Here is a 19,145-nt window from a genome sequence, read left to right on the forward strand (position 1 = left end):
TTGTTATCTGCACAGGAATGAAAATTGTAATCTTTTTTTCCTTTTACCATATATTTACAAAAAATCATTAACCCCCCTCCCCCTCAAGATAGATTACATTCAAAAAAGGTCCCGACCCTTCTAGATTACATTCAAAATAATATACTATTCATGATGCAAAGTCACAGTTATTCATCTGAAAGAGGATCAAAATAGGCTACAGTCAGTCAGAGGTTGAGTGGTGCGGTTGGCCAGGAGGCGACCTTTGACCTCCTAGCCATCTGCCACATGTCTGCTGGGACGCCTGTCGAGCAGCTAGGAGGGATCCTGATGTTTGATCAGATCCAGAGTCTATACGGCCCTCCTGCAGACAGACAGCGTCTCAAACAGCCTCTGTGTAAGCTCCCCATCACAGTGGAGAGGAAAAGAGGAGATCATTTTTCTTTTTTTCTTCTTCTTCTTCTTCTTCTTCTTCTTCAGAGAAAAACACATTGTTCAAAGAAAGTCCTCTGCAGATCAAAAGTTGCCAAAAAAGGATTGTATTCTCACTGGTATTATGAACGAGCACAAAGAAATTATACAATGTAGCACGAATAAAATCGTATTTACATATAGTATGTATTGCCAGTGGCCCATAACACGTTGTCTTCAATAGATGTCACACAGTTTTGACATGATACCTGCTTAAAACAGATTATACTATTAAACATAGCCTACTATTCATATAGACAAATATCAGAACTGTACAGAATGGACAGCAATTATATGTACAGCAGACACGTGACTATTATACAGAACTGACAAATAAAAACATAAAGGGACACGAAAACTGTCATTTGTGTCTAAGTTGCTTCAGTCATGGCCAGCAGAGCAAAGGTGAAATGTTTTTTTCTTTTTTTTGTTATTGAATGCAGTCAGGGTTGAAGTGTAGAGTGGTCAGCTGAGCACAGCGGCTCAGGTTGTGCATTTGGGAGGGGGGGGGGGGGGGGGGGGGACTTATAGTCTCAGCAAAGAGCCGTACTGCTTTATGCCTCCATATGGAAATACATGATGGTTATTATGAAAGAGTAACTGTGGCTGTTTTTTTTTTTTTTTTGCAAAGATGAATACAGGAGTGTGTACTTGCACTTGTCAACTGCATTAATATTTTACCCTCTTTTTTCAGCCTATTGAAGATAATTTTGGAAAATGAACAAACCATTTTTCAAGCATTTAGGTCCTCTCTTTGTACAAATGTGCTTCACTGCTGCCCAGAATGAGGAGCAGCATCAATCGGTTTCACTTACTTGGCCGCCTATATAGAATTTATGATTCAAAGTACACTCTTATAATGTAAATAAATAATATATAAAACAATTATCAACGCCAATACACACAAAGAAAGTGCTGAATAAGAAGCCCCACACTTAAACCTCAGTATATTTAACATATAATAGTGCATTAAAATGCCTTCTCAATCCTGTGTGGAAATGTATGCAAAAAAAATGTAGGTGGCACACACAATAAATTCACTTTCTCTCCTCAAATCAGAAACACAATCTCATCGACAGCCACAACATTTCATGACGTGTGTCTGAAGATGCACACAGGACCACATCACGTACAGATATGGGCCACCAAACAACAAGGATCTGCGAAACGGCATTGCTGGTGAATGAAAAAAAACAAATAAAACTAACAGCTCAACATCTGCGAGTCCTCGTTCTCTGTGCTTTAGATACATCAAAAGAAAAGATTGCAGAATGGGTAAAGCACTCTTTAACAACATTTAAAACTCCCACTTTTTAAAGATAGATGACCTTTTGTGAAAAATATGGCATTTACAGAACTTTTGACATGATGGTGGCATTATTTAAAGAGAAACAGGTGTGAAATGCTATGTGCCCTTGTGTTTTACATCCTCAACATTTGTTCTACATCGGGCAGTCCTTCAGTGGACTTTCTGGGTTATTTATATGACAGACACAGGCATCTATTAGAATCTATTGACTATGGGTTTTCACACTATTGTTTTAAACATATGTGTATAAAAATATACACATATGTTTAAAATTTGGACAAGCGGAAAGGTTCTGTAGATGGCTCAGAAAGCACAGATTTAAATTAACATTTATAAATTCTACAAATATTAAAATTGTCTGTGATTTATAAAAGAAGAAAAAAAAAAGTTTCAGCTGTGCCTCAATGTTTATCTTCCAACAGAAAATGCTGCTCTGTATGACACTGTTGAAAGAAGAGAAAGCTCTATCTACAAAGTCCATTCATTGTCCATTTATAGAGGAGACACATTCCCACATTTTCCCTTTTGTTTTTTTCCAGCAAATATGGAATATATTAGAGTGATTGTTTAATGCATTGAATATAGACAAAAACCTCTTTTTTTCACAAAGCCAGAATAACCCAGTAATCAATGTAACTGATTATTGGGTTTTATTTATGTTTATACCTTCAACATATAGGAGTGTAGACATGTTTGGATAACGTTACATAATCCTGTATGCATTTTGGTTTCCATTTGTGAATCATGCCTCGGTAAAGTCAGCAAATGGATTTTTTTTTTTTATTTTAAAAAAGGTAAAGCAAAACAAAATCACTCAAAATTTAAGGCTTTTTTTTCAATGTGATGAGGACACGGACGATTAGCATTTACAGTAACATTTACAGCCATGTACTGTACACAGACTCAGGCACTCACACACTCACACAGCCTTTATTTCCTTCTCTCCTCTCCGTCTCATCATGTGCAGACTGTCCACAAACCGAAGCCCCAGCTCACACACACACACATGCATGCTCTCGCACACTAAGTACATACACGAGCACTGGTGCGTCAGCCCAGTATGTCCAGGTACACAGGGGAGGCCTTAGCGAGGCTCTGGAGCATGCTGTGGATCTCCTTGATGTTCAGCCTCATGTAAGGCTCCCTCTGCCAGCAGCCCAGCATCAGGTCGTACACTTCTTTAGGACAGGTGCGAGGCCGCTGCAGCACACGGCCCTGGGTGATGCATTCAATCACCTACAGGATACAGGGTTACAATACATTGCCTGTGATTTGACTCTGAGAGAAAGCCCCCACAAATATTGCCAATGAAATTAGATTAGAGTAAATTAGAGTAGATGACATGAAATATATAAAGCAGAGGTCGAGCTATCCAGGCTTTTGGTCCCTCACATGGGTCAAGCTCAAAAAACACCTATCTATTATATTAAAGTTCAATACTACAAAACATGAACACATTGATATTTATGTGTAAAAATCCACTTTAAGATAAATGTATTTATTACAGGTCCTTCCCTTCATGTTCTCTGTCAGATTACTTTCAATAAATTAGGTAAATATTACCAAAATACAAACTATAATTTTTCCAGTAACTGGCTCAAAGTTTGATCACTTTTCCACCAATTAGAATCATTTCCTGTCTTGGTTAGGTTGAAATTTGAAAAATAGTTTGTAATGTAAATGTGTAATTTGAAGTGTCTCTGACCTCATTGTTGGACAGCTGGTACCAGGGTTGCTTGCCGTAGGTGAAGATCTCCCACAGCACCACGCCAAGGCTCCACACGTCACTCTCTGTGGTGAACCGCCGGTACATGATGCTCTCTGGGGGCATCCAGCGGATTGGCAGCATCGTATGACCGCCCACCTGCAGAGAGAGGAGAACAATCTCCATCAGAAACCAGCACAACAAAGCTTGCTGAAGACTTAACAGCTGCTGGTTATACTGACTGTATTATAGGGGTATTTATACTGTGCAGCACCCCACTGTTAGTTCTCCTATCATGTTTATACATATATGAGTAAAAATAGGTGATGTTTAGCCATTAATACAACTTAAATCATGCCTTATGGTGAGCAACTCATTTAGATCATTCATCCTGGATTAATTTACTATCTAATGAAATTATTTACCTTTCTTACTTTCTCCCCCAATCGTCAGCCTTTCAAGCCCATCACCATACTTACATAAACTCACATGCACCATCCTTTCCAGGGTTTATATCAAATATGGCATCCTGATTCCCGTTTCAGTAACAATTTTAACATTAATATAATCTTTCAAACGATGACACCAGTTGTGTCTTTGTTTGAATGCTGTATGAGGGTAATTAACAGCATAACTGTAGTTGACTCTTCAATACCAGGCCTTTACAAAAAGGTATCAGAGTACTTGCAACTAGGGCTGCAACAAATAAAATGTGAAAAAACATGTGAAAAATGCCAAAGACATTCAGTTAACCATCAAAGAAGACAAATAAATTCATAAAAATGACTAAAACAATTGTTCAATTATCAAAATAGTTGATGATTAATCAACTAATGCAGTTTTACCTTCAACATGTTTATTGTGCATCACCTGTTCAGGGAATTTTATACTCCACATAAGCAGCCAGCGGGTCAACTTGTAATTTTATATGAAGCTAATGTATCCGCTACTAAACCAAATGTTCACAAATGTAATGACATTTTGATGATTTCTCTTGGCTAATCTAATTTATTACAAGCTTCCCTTTGATTTGCAAATTGAAAGCTGCATTAGAGACATCATAAAACAGGCTGTTATTGTAAGCTGTGGTAATGCTTTTGCTTTCTATTTGATAAAAACAGTTGATATCAGCAGTTGGTGACAGGCCCTCTTTTTGGTGATCTTATCTAATGCAGAAAAATGCATCTCGGAGCTGCGTTTGTGTGTTTAGATTTCTGACTGGACTTCGGGCAGCAGAGGGCACTGTGGGATTCAAGCTGAGATCTGAGACACAAACAATGAGGGAATAAAAACCATCCATCTGCTCCTCAACATGATTTTTGTCCATTGGCCTATATTGTAGCATTAAGCACTTATTTAAAAAAGTAATCTTCTCCATGCGTTCATACTATTCTTGTGGAACTGCTCTCACACATACAACTCCTGCATAGTTTAACATGATGATGCCTTCATGCACAGTGAACACAAGTATTAGACTAACGCCTTGCCCAGAGAAAAAGAAAAACTGCCCATGCATTTTTGCACTGTTGGCCCTTATTACCATAGAAACAGTAATTTTATGCAGATTATAGAATTTGCATTTAAATGGTATTGAAAACAGATAAAATACCTCTGGTTAAAAATGGTCATTTCTGCAGCTGCAGTTATTTTAGACCAAAACTGGAATAAAATTCTAATTACATATTTGAGACTGTGCGAATGTGGGTACCTTTCCATATTTCTGTGTGTATATCGGAAAAGAAGTGTGTGTTGTAAGACTAGGGGCTAGATAAGGTGAGAAAATTAGCAGAAATTCTTTGGACTCACTCTATAGTAGTCTGTGCTGTAAACATCTCTGGACATGCCAAAGTCTCCTATCTTGACCAGCAGGTTTTCTCCTACCAGGCAGTTCCTGGTAGCCAAGTCTCTGTGTACAAAGTGCTGAGAGGCCAGGTAGACCATGCCAGCAGCAATCTGTTGGGCAATGTGCAGCATCTGGGACTGGGTGAGCTCCACCAGGATGCTGTGTTGACCGTCTGCCATTAGCACAGCATCAGGACCGTGGGACCTGCACCAGAAAACACTTAGTCAGGGCTTCAATGATAATAAAATTATAACTAAGATTTCATTGCAAAATATAAAGTCTTCTATCACTACACACATTTCTGTCATATTGCAAAAATATATCCTCATTTTCCATGTACACACTGACATTTTGGGAAATGCACTTATTCACTTTCTTGTTGAGAGTTAAAAATTAAAGTCGCAACATCTCTCATATCTCTACAGAAACCAGAAAATAACATCTAGAAGCCGGTTAGCTTAGCTTAGCACAAAGACAAGAAACATTGGGAAACAGTTACCTGGACTCTTTCCTAACAGTAACAACATATGCCCACCAGCAGATCTATGGCTCACAAATTAACATGTTATATCTCATTTCTTTAATCTCCAAAAACCAAGTGAAAAAATGAGCAGTTGTGGTTTTACGGGGGATTGTGCATCACTATTTCTTGGCTGAAAGCAGTGACTTTCTGGAGTCACCGCAGGTTGCCTGGCAAACTCGTGGTGACAAAATAAATGTTCCTGTCCAAAAAATAACCTGGCACATAACTCCGGCTTCAACTTGCCATTTTCACAATTTAGCTTTTTTACAGTTTAAACAAATTAGACAAATCAGATATAACTTCTCAAATGTCCCTTTCCTTTTTTCCAGTTTTAATGCTAAAATAAGCTAATCAGCTGCTGGCTGTAGCTTCATACTTCATGGAAAAATATTTTTGATATATTCTCATATTCTCATTCTCATTTATCTCACAGCAAGAAAGCAAATAACTGTATATGCCCAAAATGGCAAACTAATCCGTTAATGCATGTAAGTCTTTATTAAGATCTAAATGATCCTACCTGAGGAACTTGTTTAAGTCACCATGTTTCATATATTCAAACACCATGATGAGCGGGTCGCTCTCCACACACACTCCGTAGAAGGTGACAATGTGCTCGTGTTGCAGGTTGGTGAGAAGCTCTGCCTCTCTGTAGAAGTCCGCCCGGCCACTCTCACTGGCCTCTTTCAGAGTCTTACCAAAAAGCAGAGACACAAAGACAAGGACACAACATGAGAAGCATTATGTACAATAATGTACATCTAGTCAATTGATTATTCGAACGAGTGGCTTCCTGATCTGTACCTTGACTGCCACATGGAGCTTCTCCTGGTCTGGTGTCAGGTTGTAGCACTCAGCCAGAAAGACCTTCCCAAAGGCTCCTTCCCCCAGTTCCCTCTTCAGTACAATGTTGTGTCTCTTGATGTGCTGGACAACTTTGAGACAAAATAAGACAAATCAATCTCAAGGGTGTATGTGCATCTTTTTAGTGTGAATGTTGGAGTGTGTGAAGCGCTTTTTGTCTTCACTGGAGTGAGGTTCAGATTATTATAAGGAAAACTCATTTTACCTCGCCTTGTATTCAACTATACACATATTGGAAAACCATCATTCATTGTTTCTCCCAGGCTTTTGGAAAGCATTGGGAACATTTTCTTTTTATAGCCATCCTTGGGGTAACAAGTTCCTTATCTTTGGCCAATAAGTATGAAAAAATAGCTGTTTGGTTAAGAATAGTAATTGCAAAAAAGTAAATCTTATGAGTGTGAAAAATGGACTCTGTATGTATGATTTGTGCTTGAGAGAAATAGCAAACACACTTGGAGAGACCAAGCTTTTGTAATGATGACAAAGTAGGTGTTGGAAGTTTTCTTCAGGGTAAGGACTAATGGGTCTAATATGAAGAACACTGTTGTGTATCCTCCTTTTTAAAATATATGTATACATATACATTCTTTCACTTGGTACCTTTTAAAGAAAAACTGCTTTGTATTATTGTATTTGATTTAATTTATGTGTTGTTGTTGTTTATTATTTGGATGGGCTGTGTTTGTTTGAGCGAGAATTCCCAAAAGATTACATACATACATATAAGGAACAGTCCAAAACACACTGATTCCATTTACATTTATACAAACTGGAGCAAATGTATGTAACATTTTATGAACTACATGCATGTGTGTCTCAAAGTGAGAAGCATTCACTGTGCTGAGTTAAGCCTTCTATAAATAAGGTTGTGTGTCTGAACTTCATCTGCAGGCTAACGGTCCAGTCACACAGCAAAGCAGGAGTCACTATCACAATGCAGCAGGATGCTGACAATAAATACGGCGTCCAGCAGTGATCCCTGCATGGATTTATCAGAAAAGGTCCGGGTTACCAGACGTTTGTCGAGCGAGGCGGTAACTCACACGTGTCAGATTTCAGCATGCTGCCAGAGTTACGGAAGTACTGTGGGTTCTCAATGACAGGAATCTTTGTCATCCCAATAATCACTGCGTCTGGACCCATCTCCGATGACGACGGGGTGTTGTTGCCATTGGAGACGTGATGAAGAGGGCTGGCGGAGTCATCGTCATTACTGATGACTGAGGAGGAGCCTAGGGACCGACAGAGGAGGAGGAGAAGGAGAAGAGGAAAGAGTGAGGTGAGCGGAGAAGAAGAAGATGGTCATAGGTTGAAGAGATACAAAGATCAAAAGTGGGAAGATTGTGGCCATAGAGGCAGAGGAGGAGGAGGAGGAGGAGGAGGAGGAGGAGGAGGAGGAGGAGGAGGAGGAGGAGGAGGAGGGTTGGAGGGAGAAAAGAATAGAGGGACTTGTAAATACAGATTTGTGTAGTGACCAAAAGATCGACCTGATCCTGAATCAACATGAGAGCCCTCAACTCACTGTACATTCATTCATACAGCGATGTAACAGAAACTGCAATAAACTTTGACTCAACAGTAACACTTAAATTAGCATTTATATACAGTATATATAAACTATAATGCATCTGTAAGCAGATATAAGGACGATTTGATTTGGAAATGTTCCTTATGAATGTGTTGAAGAACTTATTATTCTGTTGTTTTTGTACTGTATATGTGTTACTGGAAGATGTAAAAGAATGGTGTTTTGTGGTGGCCGAAAAAAACCCACAAAATAAGTAACTTACTATAAACAGTTTTGTTGTATGTTAAAACTAAATAAATGCTTTATAACACAGTGTAATAATTTGTGCATGTGTGTAATCATACAGCTACAATATACAGCACAAGCTTTCAATATGTGTTTACACAGTAGTTATGGATGTTTCAAGAAATACTTCAAATATATACAACAAAATGTATGCTCAAAAATATCCTTACAGTATACACACTGCATTATAGTGCACTAAAAAATCAATTATTAACTATTTATATACAGCTGATTAAATGAAGTGGGGCGTTGAGGGCTGGTGGTCAAGTATACTGTTACAGAGTCACCTCTTACAATATAAAAACATTAATTCACCTTTAATACCAAATTTAGAGTTTCTTCCATATTTCAGAATGATCACCATCAGAACGCAGCCGGTCAAAGCAACCCCTGCGATTCCCACAACTACATACACCTGGAAAGGGAAAAGAAAAAAAGACTCACTTGTTTGAAACTGACTATCTATCTATCTATCTATCTATCTATCTATCTATCTATCTATCTATCTATCTATCTATCTATCTATCTATCTATCTTTTAGGTCAGTGGTTCCCAACCTGATGGCCAGGACGCCCACATGGGACCACAAGTTAAATCTGAGTAGTTGTGACATTATTTTAACTTTTTCAGACTTTCCTCTGCTTTCCTTTGCAACCTGTGAAAATAAACATTGCTGTGTTTAAGAGGCCATGTGTCAAAAAGTTGGGAACCACTGTTTAAGATGGTATGGATCACTTACTGCAACGCTGTCCTCCGGTGGTGGGAGTGGTGGCTCTGAAAAGACACAAAATCCAATCAATTAAAATGCTTGTCTCAACATTTAAAACTATTACATCTGATTTTGTCTTCTTGTAGTTCTGACTGATGTATGTTATATGTTTGTAATCCTGGGAAATTAAACACCTACCAGTAGTATCTGGGCAGAGGAAATATGCAGGCACAGACCAAAAGAGGAGAGAACATGGAACAAAGCTAATTTAAATTTAACTATTCATACAGTTATTATCAAGGTAGCAATTATAACTGCTGTTGGTTTTATAAATAAGTTGAAACATTACTTACAGTAATACATGGGATCTTCTACTAAAAAGAAATAAAAAAGAGTTCATATTAGCTTCAGAAACAGAAACCAGCCTCAGAAATAATTTACCCACTGAATGAACCCTGTAAAAAGACATCTTATTCAGACCTGTATGATTGTAAGGCGGGTCGATGAACTGGGCAGCGACCTTCTTCTCATCCTGGCCGTAGTCATTCGTTGCCACCAGCTTGTACACACCATTGTGGATGTGTGTGGGGTTCACCAGTTGCAGGCAGCCGTGGTACTCACTCTCGGTGGAATCGTGGATCATGGTGCGAATATAGTCCTGCTCCAGGAGAGCCACGTTCTCGTGGTACCACTGCAGGACAGGCTTGGGGTTCCCTTTCACACTGAATGGAATGCACCAGTGGTGGTCCCGCTTTGGCTCCAGCAGCTCCTGGATGGTGGGGGCAACTGACATGGAGGCAACAGTAGAGGAAGAGTAATCACGGGATGATAGGAAATAAACACCAGGAGGAAAAGCCAGTAGGAAAAGCAACAATTATGGGCTTAGAGAGGAGATGTAGATGGTGAACAAAAGTATGGGGAAGAGAAGAGTTTGGTCACACAACATTTGAACAGTGACATCAGGAGAATATGGAAGAGGAGAATGAGGAGAAATGAGGTATTACACGAGCAGAGGAGTATAGCAAGGCACGAGGAGCTTCACAGGAGGAAGAGTTATGGACAGAAAACATGGAGAGTCAATAAGATCTGCCGAGAGACAGTAATGATAACACACTGAGAAGCCTTCTGCCTCCACTGGAAAAAAAAAAGTCTACGAGAAGTAATTTAGAAAATAACCTCAGAGGAAATTAGACTAATTAAATTTACAGATGAAAATGTACTTTCTAAATATGAATGCTATGGCTGGTTAACATTTACAGTCGACGAAAACAGAGAAGTGAGAGCTCTTACAGAGAATATTCAGCTGAAGGGTGGCCTCCATCTGACCGACCATGTTCTCAGCACTGCATATGATCACCCTGCCATTATCATCAGGAGACAGGCCTGACAAGGTGAGACTGCTATCCAAAGGATCAATCTGTAAACACAGCATTAGCACTCGTATTATACAGTAGTATAATTGGTGTGATGCTGACCTTTAGTTTATGTACAATAACCAGTAAACTACAAGCTACAAAAGTTTGAACACACACCATGATGCAATTAATATCACATGAAAAGTAGTTAACAAGCAAGCAAAGAAGGTAAAAGTACATAGCTAAAAAAATAATTCATGTAGCTCAATTAAACAAAAATACTGTTAGCTAAATAATGCAACAGCTAAGTAATGGGTTAACAGTTGCAGTCATTTGCTAAAGGTAATGCATAAATGTTGAAGTAGTTAGATAAAAGTAAAAGATAAACAGTTGAAGTAGTTAGTGAAATGTAAAAGTAATCAATAAACACTTCAAGTTGTTAGCTATATATAGCCTAATGGATGAACAGTTGAAGTTGTCAGCTTAAAGTAATGGATATAGTTAAACTCGTAAACTAAAGGTAATGGATGAACATTTGAAGTCATTTGCTCAGACTTATATGTTTTTGCTTTTGAGTCTCAAGTCGCTTGCAGCTGTCAAGTAATGAAGTCCAAGATAAGTATCAGCACATCCTTTTTGTGACTTACAAGATAAGTCTAGTCACACTCTATATTTTTTTTTAAATTATCAACAGATCCAGAAAAGATCAAGATTAACAATATTTTTGTCTGTCTCTCAATACTCTCTGACTTCCCTACCTTGCTTTGGCAGACAACTATAAATCCATAGGCTTAGTAAAGAGGTAAATCTTTAAAAACAAATTACAGATATATAGTTTCATTTCTGAAAGAGGTAATTTCATAAAACAGGTGGGCTGTGTAGTTTTTTACATTACTCAAACAGGAGTAAATACCATATTTGTTGGGACTATTTTTACCGGTGGATTAATACATATGTGGTGCTCTGATGAGTATTTATGGCAGTATAGGGTGCTGTATGGGGGACTACCTAAAAATAAATCACGATATTCATGATAGTGAAGGAACATGACACCCAGTGCAAAGGTGTGGCTCACTGATATAACCACTGACCATAAATAAGCTAATGGAAATCTACATCAGGCCTTGGATACACACACTATACTTGTTAATAGGATTAATTTGTTATTTGGTTTGGATCTTTTCATGGGATTTGTTAAGACAAAGGAAACTATAGACCTTGAAGCCTAACTTGTGTCCAAGTATCAAGTTTACAGCTCTAATATGACTTTCATCCCATAGTACAGAAATAGTTTTGAAACTTCTGGAGCTCATCTGATAATATCTTTTTGACCCTTTTGACCATAGGCATCCCATTCCAGAGGTTTCTCACTTCTTCCACTTTACTCAAACAGCAACACCTTAAAAAATCAGGAGCCCAACGTGGTAGACCTGTTCCAAAGGCTAAAACAGGAAGCTAAAAGATGTAGGAAGGCTCACCTCGAACAGGGTAGCCATCATATCAAGATTCCACCGGATCTCAGGAGGAGGGGAGCCTGAGGCACTGCACTCAGCTTTAACATCACTCCCCTCCATCTCAGTCACAACTGTGGGCCTGACCTCCACTTGGGGAACCACTGCAAGAAACAAGCCAACAGCAAAATTGACCAACTGACTAGATATAAAACTTTACATAGATTTGTGTCTGTCTTTGTTCCTCTCTTTTCAGTCTTCAGCAATGACTTCTCTAAACGGTCAATATCAGATAGACAGCGTTGCTTATTATAACATGGTTTCACATTACCACAATCTGGTGGGGTTAGGGTGGTAAAGGTCCTTAGTGCTCCTCTTTTGTCTATGCATTTCAGGTCTTGACTATCAGGATCTTCTAGGAGCCTCATTTTTATCCACAAGTTCTCACAAACACAAACGAGAGGGTTTCCATACAGGAGGAGCCTAGACATAAAAAATAAAAAAAACTCAGCATATGAGAAACTCTGTGGATTGCACTCATGGAGAGAGCTGTACTGACAACTTTACATACACATGACACTTACGAATAGGATACGTTAAAGCTCTGAAATGTCTTCCATGACAGTGTCGTTAGGTTATTGTCTCTGAGATTTCTAAAAGGGGGAAAAAAAACAATCAAAATACTACTTGTGAACAACAATGAAATAACTTAAGAGCACCTTTAAAACGCTTCTTACACATATTGAAGTCTTGTATTGTTGTAGAATGCATCTGCTGATATAGATGTCAATCTGGTCTTCATCACTGTTCTGTTGGAGGGTAAAATATAGGATTGTTAAAAATATATTTAACTTCAATGTAAAACATTAAAAGCATACTGACTTGTACTTACAGGTTTCTGAGGTTTATGTAGTGACTCAAACTGTTGTCATTGATTTCATACAGTCTGTTTTGATTAGCAATGTATCTGTCAAGAAGTAAGAAAAAAACAATTAGTGAAGTTATGCAAATCCTTCACATAACTTAAAGTTTGAAGCCATCGAGGTTGTCAAGTTGGTCTGGAAGTGGATACGGGGTTAGAAACAATGGAAATAGATGTTCTGAATAACTGAAACTACACTATATCTGTAATTGTTGTGTGTACAATCGCAATGACAGTGTAAAACAAGACATTCAGTTGAGTTTGAGTATTTTATGAAACTAAATCCTGACTATTGTTTTCATCGATTCCATAGTTAGCTAAATCCTATATGTACAACATTGCCCACAAAGCTATCATATTCCCTCACTGGTTGAGTTTGGGCAGCACATTTGATTTTTTAATATAATGTGGACCAGTGTAGTAGTATGTATTTGCACACTGGTCATATAATGAGCAACCTGCATTGTATTATTTTTATTTATTACATAAAAAATGTCTGTTTTTAATCAAACTCAAAGTATACTCACTTTTATGACTAAATGATGGCACAACTCAAAATAATATTGTTCTTTTTTTTGTTTGTTTTGTTTTGTTATAGGGAAAAATTACACCAATAAACAAGTATTATAAAATATATACAGCCAATAATCAATACACCTTGATTCACTTTTGAAAACACAAATCAGGATTTAAATTCCAAGATGTTATGGGGACAAATCTAAATGATATATTTTACAAAATTCTAGTATTTTCCAGGGCGTGATAAGGAGAAGTAACAGGTGTGAGTGATTTAAATCAGTTGTTTTTTTACTATAAGAATTACAGTTTGAGTTTTACATGAAAAATAAAAAAATTTGGCTTCATGAATGTTGTTTACAATGCGTTGATGAAGTAAACAAACCTTTTAAATCATCTAAATTAATGGTTAGATTTTTAGATCCTAAATATTGTATTCATTTGTCGAACCTGCACTTTTTTACTGTCACTTTAGACAAACTGGGTAAAAATCTACAAGGTGTAGACGACTGCAGGGCTTCTTTAATTTGCAAAATGAAGAAAAGATTAATAGCGCTTTCACAACTACAGCAGACGCCTGTAGGTCGATGTGACACCTAGTTCCAGCCTGTCTGCCTCACAAAACTCACCCAGTCTCCCCTCCATTCTCCAGTGGGTGCCAAGCAGTTGTACACTTGTGCAGGGTTGTATAGCAGGTACACTCCGACACAGGCCTACACACTGACGCAGATAAGACTACATAACTGTGGGTAGCTTATCGCCACACTGATGTGATCTCATGTGTAATCTGTCAACAATGTGGTAATTTGGAAATATTGAGGCTATTTCGCAACGCCGCCCAAAAAGCCGAATTAACACCTCAAAGGCTGCACTGGGCCTAAACATTTACTCCATCACTACCTCTGGAGCTGTTTTGTAAAGGAAACACCGACTAATCCAAATAAGCCTGACGCGCACTCTCACGACCATTACGCACACGCGCGCGCACGCACACACACACACATACACATACACACACACACACACACACACACACAGTTAGTGGCACACGCAACCCCCATCTCCACCACACATACACACGCACACTATGCTTCATGATCTGACAAACCCACTGGTTATAATAATAAAATCACAAATTTGGTGTTTGACATTAAGCGTGGAGGACAGATCTTCACTGATATTTAATCCACAAGGGGTAATAATGCCAGGCCTGCTGTTATTAATATTGCTGCTGCTGATATTATTACCTCTATCATTATTATAATCCTAACACTTGGGTATTATTGCGAGCCACGATCGAGGGTAGTTCTTTACGCATTGCATCCTAATAAGTTCAAAAGCTGTCTGCACGATCATTTTCATACACTTACATCTCGGTGATGTTCTCCATGTCATCCAACATGAGGACAGGGAAATCCTCGATCCCCGGCACGGAATCAATACAAACAATCCTTGAGATGCTGCAAGTGCAGGATGTGGGGCAAGCATCGCTAAATCTCCACAGCCCCATCAAAACCAAAAACAATCCAAGACGAGCCATGCCATATTCCCCCGCGCTGGAGTCCATCGCAGGTCCAATGATATCCCACGAATCCCCCAAACAGAATCTGGTCAAATTGAATTATTGTTAAGATTTCCTCCCTCGCCGCCTTTATCTGGTCAAGTTAATCCTTTCGACTCCGCAGAAGAAGAAAAAAGAGACTACGCCGTCGGTCAGGAATGCGCAGAGCCCACGGTTTTAATATCAAGATGCCATGGACTGGCCTTCCCGTCTCCGCAGAGCTGGTATCACACTACTGCATATCGATGCCGTGAAGCAAGGTGTCAAGTGGTCCGTCCTGGTGCTGCTGCTGCTGCTGCTGCCGCTGCTGTCTCACCCCTCTGTCTCGGCACAGACTGCTCGCCTCCCTGCCTTGTAAAACAAATATGAGGTGTTCCAGATGTTTAGAGATCAATAGGCAGGGCCCCCCCTATACGAGCGATTTCTCATATGTGAGGTGATGGGGAGGAAAAGAGAGACTGCACAGTGGAGTAAGGATGCGTGGTGATGCTGCGTGTGTAGGGAGGAAGGCTACCTGCATCCGTCTATCGATTATCGCCGAGGACGAGCGCATCTCCCCCCAGCCATCACTGGGATTGAGTTTATAGGGGAGACGGTTGCGATGTTACCCTAGAGATTTATTTATGACTAGTTGTATTTCTAGGAATGTATTTATGGGTTTTCTTTTTTCTTTTTTTTTTCTTTCTTTTTTTAAAATCATGCAACAAAACCTGAACATCAGCAGCTGCAGCCTATTAAGCTGCCCAAGTGGCCAGCTGCGGGTCAAAATGCCCAGTGTGTAGTGGGCACAACAACAATATGCATGTATTGGACTAATTCATGTGTTGTGATCTGTCTTAGTTACTCTGAAGCCATGCATTGGAGCACTAGTGTACGGTTGGCCATTAGGCCTATAGTGTGACGTACGGTTGACGCACAAGACGGGGTGCATCTATGAAAAATAATTACCTATACTATGTCTGCAAGCTTCAAATGGGTCTCACTCCAGTCAGTGATCAGTGCACGATATAAGGGCAAAAATTGGGAAACAATGTTATGATGCTAGATGTTTTCTCTCCTCCCAATAATCCTACAAAATACTTCTACTTTTTCCATTCATTATGGCATATTATTACATCAAAATATAAAGTATAAACCACTGTAAACATGTGTAAAGGTTTTATTTGAATAGGGACAAACTATATTTTGATTAAAGTTGGAGACATCTCAGCACATCACACCAGATTTAAATGAGTGGGAGTTAAAGTACAGTATTTGTCAACAATATTTAACGGTGCCCAGTGCCCACTCACAAATATACATATTAATGTGTCATCATTTAGAAAATAATTGATATGAAGTGTTAATGTCATAAACTGGGCCTAGAAATGTAATTTAAGACACCTATTCTCAAGCCTTTAAGGTTTACTATGCAGTGCTAAACAGCAAGGTGATAACATGTTTCCAAAATGATCAAATGAATCCTGTTTACCAGTGGATTCCTAAATTTCACTCATAATGAGGAGGCATACTCAGCGAGGACACATGATCTATGACACAGCCTGGATGGTTAGTGTCGCTATGGTGACTTGCTTTTTACAAATAGCGCGGACAATGTCAAGTGTCGCTATGGTTGCAGATGAAAATATGTACGCAGGCTTTTTTTTTTCATGAGAAACATCAAGAACTGAATTATATCTGTCTCCATGGTAACCTCAGAGTATAGGAGAGGAGAAGAGAGCTCTTTATTTTGCAATAGATCCTTGCGTATATCTGAAGGAGCATGACAACACTACGAGAAAAGGGGATGTTTAAAATAGATCAAGTACGGACATAATTCAGGCTCCTGATTTGCAACAAATGGGCAGTCAGGTGGTGGCTCTGGCCGATGATGTTGGATTAATGAGTCTGATCACATGGCCTTATCATTTTATCACTGCAGAAAAGCCAAAGAGAATCAGGCTGTGCTGAGAGAAAAGTAGCATGTGCTTGTCTATATGCATATGTCTGTGCATATAAATGTTATGTGTTTTTGTATTGGGGTTGGTATTGGTTGGTAAATACATTAGTTTATATTAAATCAATGCTATTTCTGTTGAAGATGACGGCATTACCTATGCACTCAAGGTATTATTTAAACTCTGTGTCATTTTATATCAGATTTTATTATTCATATTTTGTCATTCCTTGAAGCTGAAGCTGATTTTTGCTGGAGGATTTTGTACTTTGAGGAGAGAAGGAGGTGTAACCTAAAGTGAGACTTGACCTCTTTGCACCTTATTACAAACTTCTGCACCTGGTTATGGTTCCTATTGAGGAAGTTCGGGCTGCACCAGTAGCTTTGGAGAAAACAAGTCAACATACGAAGGTGTATTATACCTGTTTTTAAACTGATAAATCAAGAGATCTTTAAACATATTATAGTGTGGAGCCACCCCTCATAACGAAGGTAACAGATTGCTCACTGGGTAATAGATTCAAACACTGACTGTAGTCAACAGAGACAGGAACAACCCCTCACAGACAGTGTGTTAAATCCTGATTTTATGATCTAAAGTGAGGTTTTTTTTCCAGGACTAACACCTCCATATTCTCAGCGCTGCTCTGACACTCTACTCTTTTGACCTCTCCTGGGCAAAATGCTCACACAAGCTCCTGCCACTCTCACCTTACACATATAGTTTGGTGCTGCTCCCCCATCTCCTACCTCTTCCTGTATGAGCTGTCTTGAACTTTGCTGTCCTGTGATTCAACCCACTGATCTACATCCTTTTCCAATCACTGTCTCTCAGTTAAGTGCTGTGGACTACCATTGTAACATGCTACCATTGTAACATGCTTCACACAATTGTTCTTTTTTTTCAGGGCAGTTACATACAATAGACACAACATATTTTATTCATCTCAGACACATCCAGGTGAGAGCAGGATTGAATCTTCATCAACGTCTAGTGTGAATATTGTAAGGATGAAATTCAGAATTGGTTTGTGAATTGAAAATTAATATGCAATTATTTTGATAATCAAATCATAATTTTTTAAAGGAGAAATGACAAAACAATATCTGGTTGCAGCTCTCAAATGGGAAGATTTTCAACTTTTTTGTGTTATGCAGAGTAATAATGTGAACATCTCAGGACTGTGGACAATTAATCATAAAAAACAAGACATTTTAAGACATCACCATAGGCTCTGGGAAAAGGTAATGAGCATTTTCACTTTTTTTCATTGACAAAATGATCGATTGAGAAAATAATCTACTGATTAATCAATGATGAAACTCATAATTGTTTGCTGCCCTATGAAGGTGGTTTAAGATGAATTAAGGGATGTTGATAATTTGGCACAACTGTTAATTGTTGCTTCTCTGGAGAACCTTCAGTTCATTCAAGTCTGATGTTTGCTTAGTGATTACAAGCTTGTCTTGACCTGCTAGCTCACTGTCTCCCATGTGCCACTCGGATAGACACCATGAGAAGGAATGAAATCTATTTTAACTTACTTTTGCCTGAAGGGCATGTTCTATTTTATTAAGATCCCACTCCTCTGTTACCTCCTTCGGTACCTGCACTGTGAAGATAAAATAAGTGCCTTCATCAGATCTGATTTCCACAATTTATGATATAAAATAGCCTTAGAATTTAAACAACCGTACTCAATAGTGCATAAATATGCTGTGTTGCTGCATATGCTGCATAGGCTATGTTCTGCAGGTGAAACAGTTACTCCATATTGTTTCATAATATTATGCTATTGTTTTGTTTCTATTAGACCAAATTTTAGTAGTATGATTGCAACTATCAAATATTTCCATTATGTATTAATCTGTCAATTAATTTCTTAATGTATTGTTAATTTGGGTCATGTATAAAACATCAGAAAATGATGACAAATGCAACATATCAACATATCCCACAGCACAATGTGGACTCATTAAATGTTTTGTCCAAATGTTCTCCCTGAAATACCATAAATATCATATCGGCTACTGGGGATAATTAGAGAGAAACTGCTAAATAAATACAACAGTTGCATTTGGTGTTTTTTTTGTCCACACCACCTAATATAATTGGAAGCAATGAGCCAAAAAATAGTTTAGAAACAATACAAGCATCAAGTTTCAGGACTAACAAACTAATTTT

General features: G+C 38.6%; 1 protein-coding gene across 1 annotated transcript; it reads right to left on the reverse strand.

Moving 5' to 3' along the window:
• Nucleotides 1–2,809: 2,809 nt before the first annotated feature.
• On the reverse strand, nt 2,810–15,030 carry ntrk2b (neurotrophic tyrosine kinase, receptor, type 2b). The gene is made up of 16 exons (XM_053339942.1): nt 14,834–15,030; nt 12,918–12,992; nt 12,763–12,834; nt 12,610–12,678; nt 12,357–12,508; nt 12,053–12,189; nt 10,510–10,636; nt 9,661–10,005; nt 9,250–9,284; nt 8,826–8,925; nt 7,741–7,929; nt 6,635–6,765; nt 6,351–6,523; nt 5,271–5,511; nt 3,465–3,623; nt 2,810–2,995 (listed from the first exon to the last, which is right to left on the reverse strand). Exons 1-16 carry the CDS (start codon nt 15,028–15,030, stop codon nt 2,810–2,812), a joined length of 2,388 nt encoding a protein of 795 aa, XP_053195917.1.
• Nucleotides 15,031–19,145: the final 4,115 nt, after the last annotated feature.

The sequence above is a fragment of the Scomber japonicus genome, chromosome 19 (assembly GCF_027409825.1).
Source record: "Scomber japonicus isolate fScoJap1 chromosome 19, fScoJap1.pri, whole genome shotgun sequence".
Lineage (NCBI taxonomy): Eukaryota > Metazoa > Chordata > Actinopteri > Scombriformes > Scombridae > Scomber > Scomber japonicus.

What these genes read in the sequence shown, in the direction of transcription:
- ntrk2b (XM_053339942.1), bottom strand. Translation starts at nt 15,030, where the DNA reads ATGGACTCCAGCGCGGGGGAATATGGCATGGCTCGTCTTGGATTGTTT. An exon ending in TTACAGGGTTCATTCAGTGG is followed by an intron (nt 9,285 to 9,660) that starts GTAAATTATTTC and finishes GTGTCTTTTCAG; the next exon opens with AGCCACCACTCCCACCACCG. An exon ending in CACCGGAGGACAGCGTTGCA is followed by an intron (nt 8,926 to 9,249) that starts GTAAGTGATCCA and finishes TTCCCTTTCCAG; the next exon opens with GTGTATGTAGTTGTGGGAAT.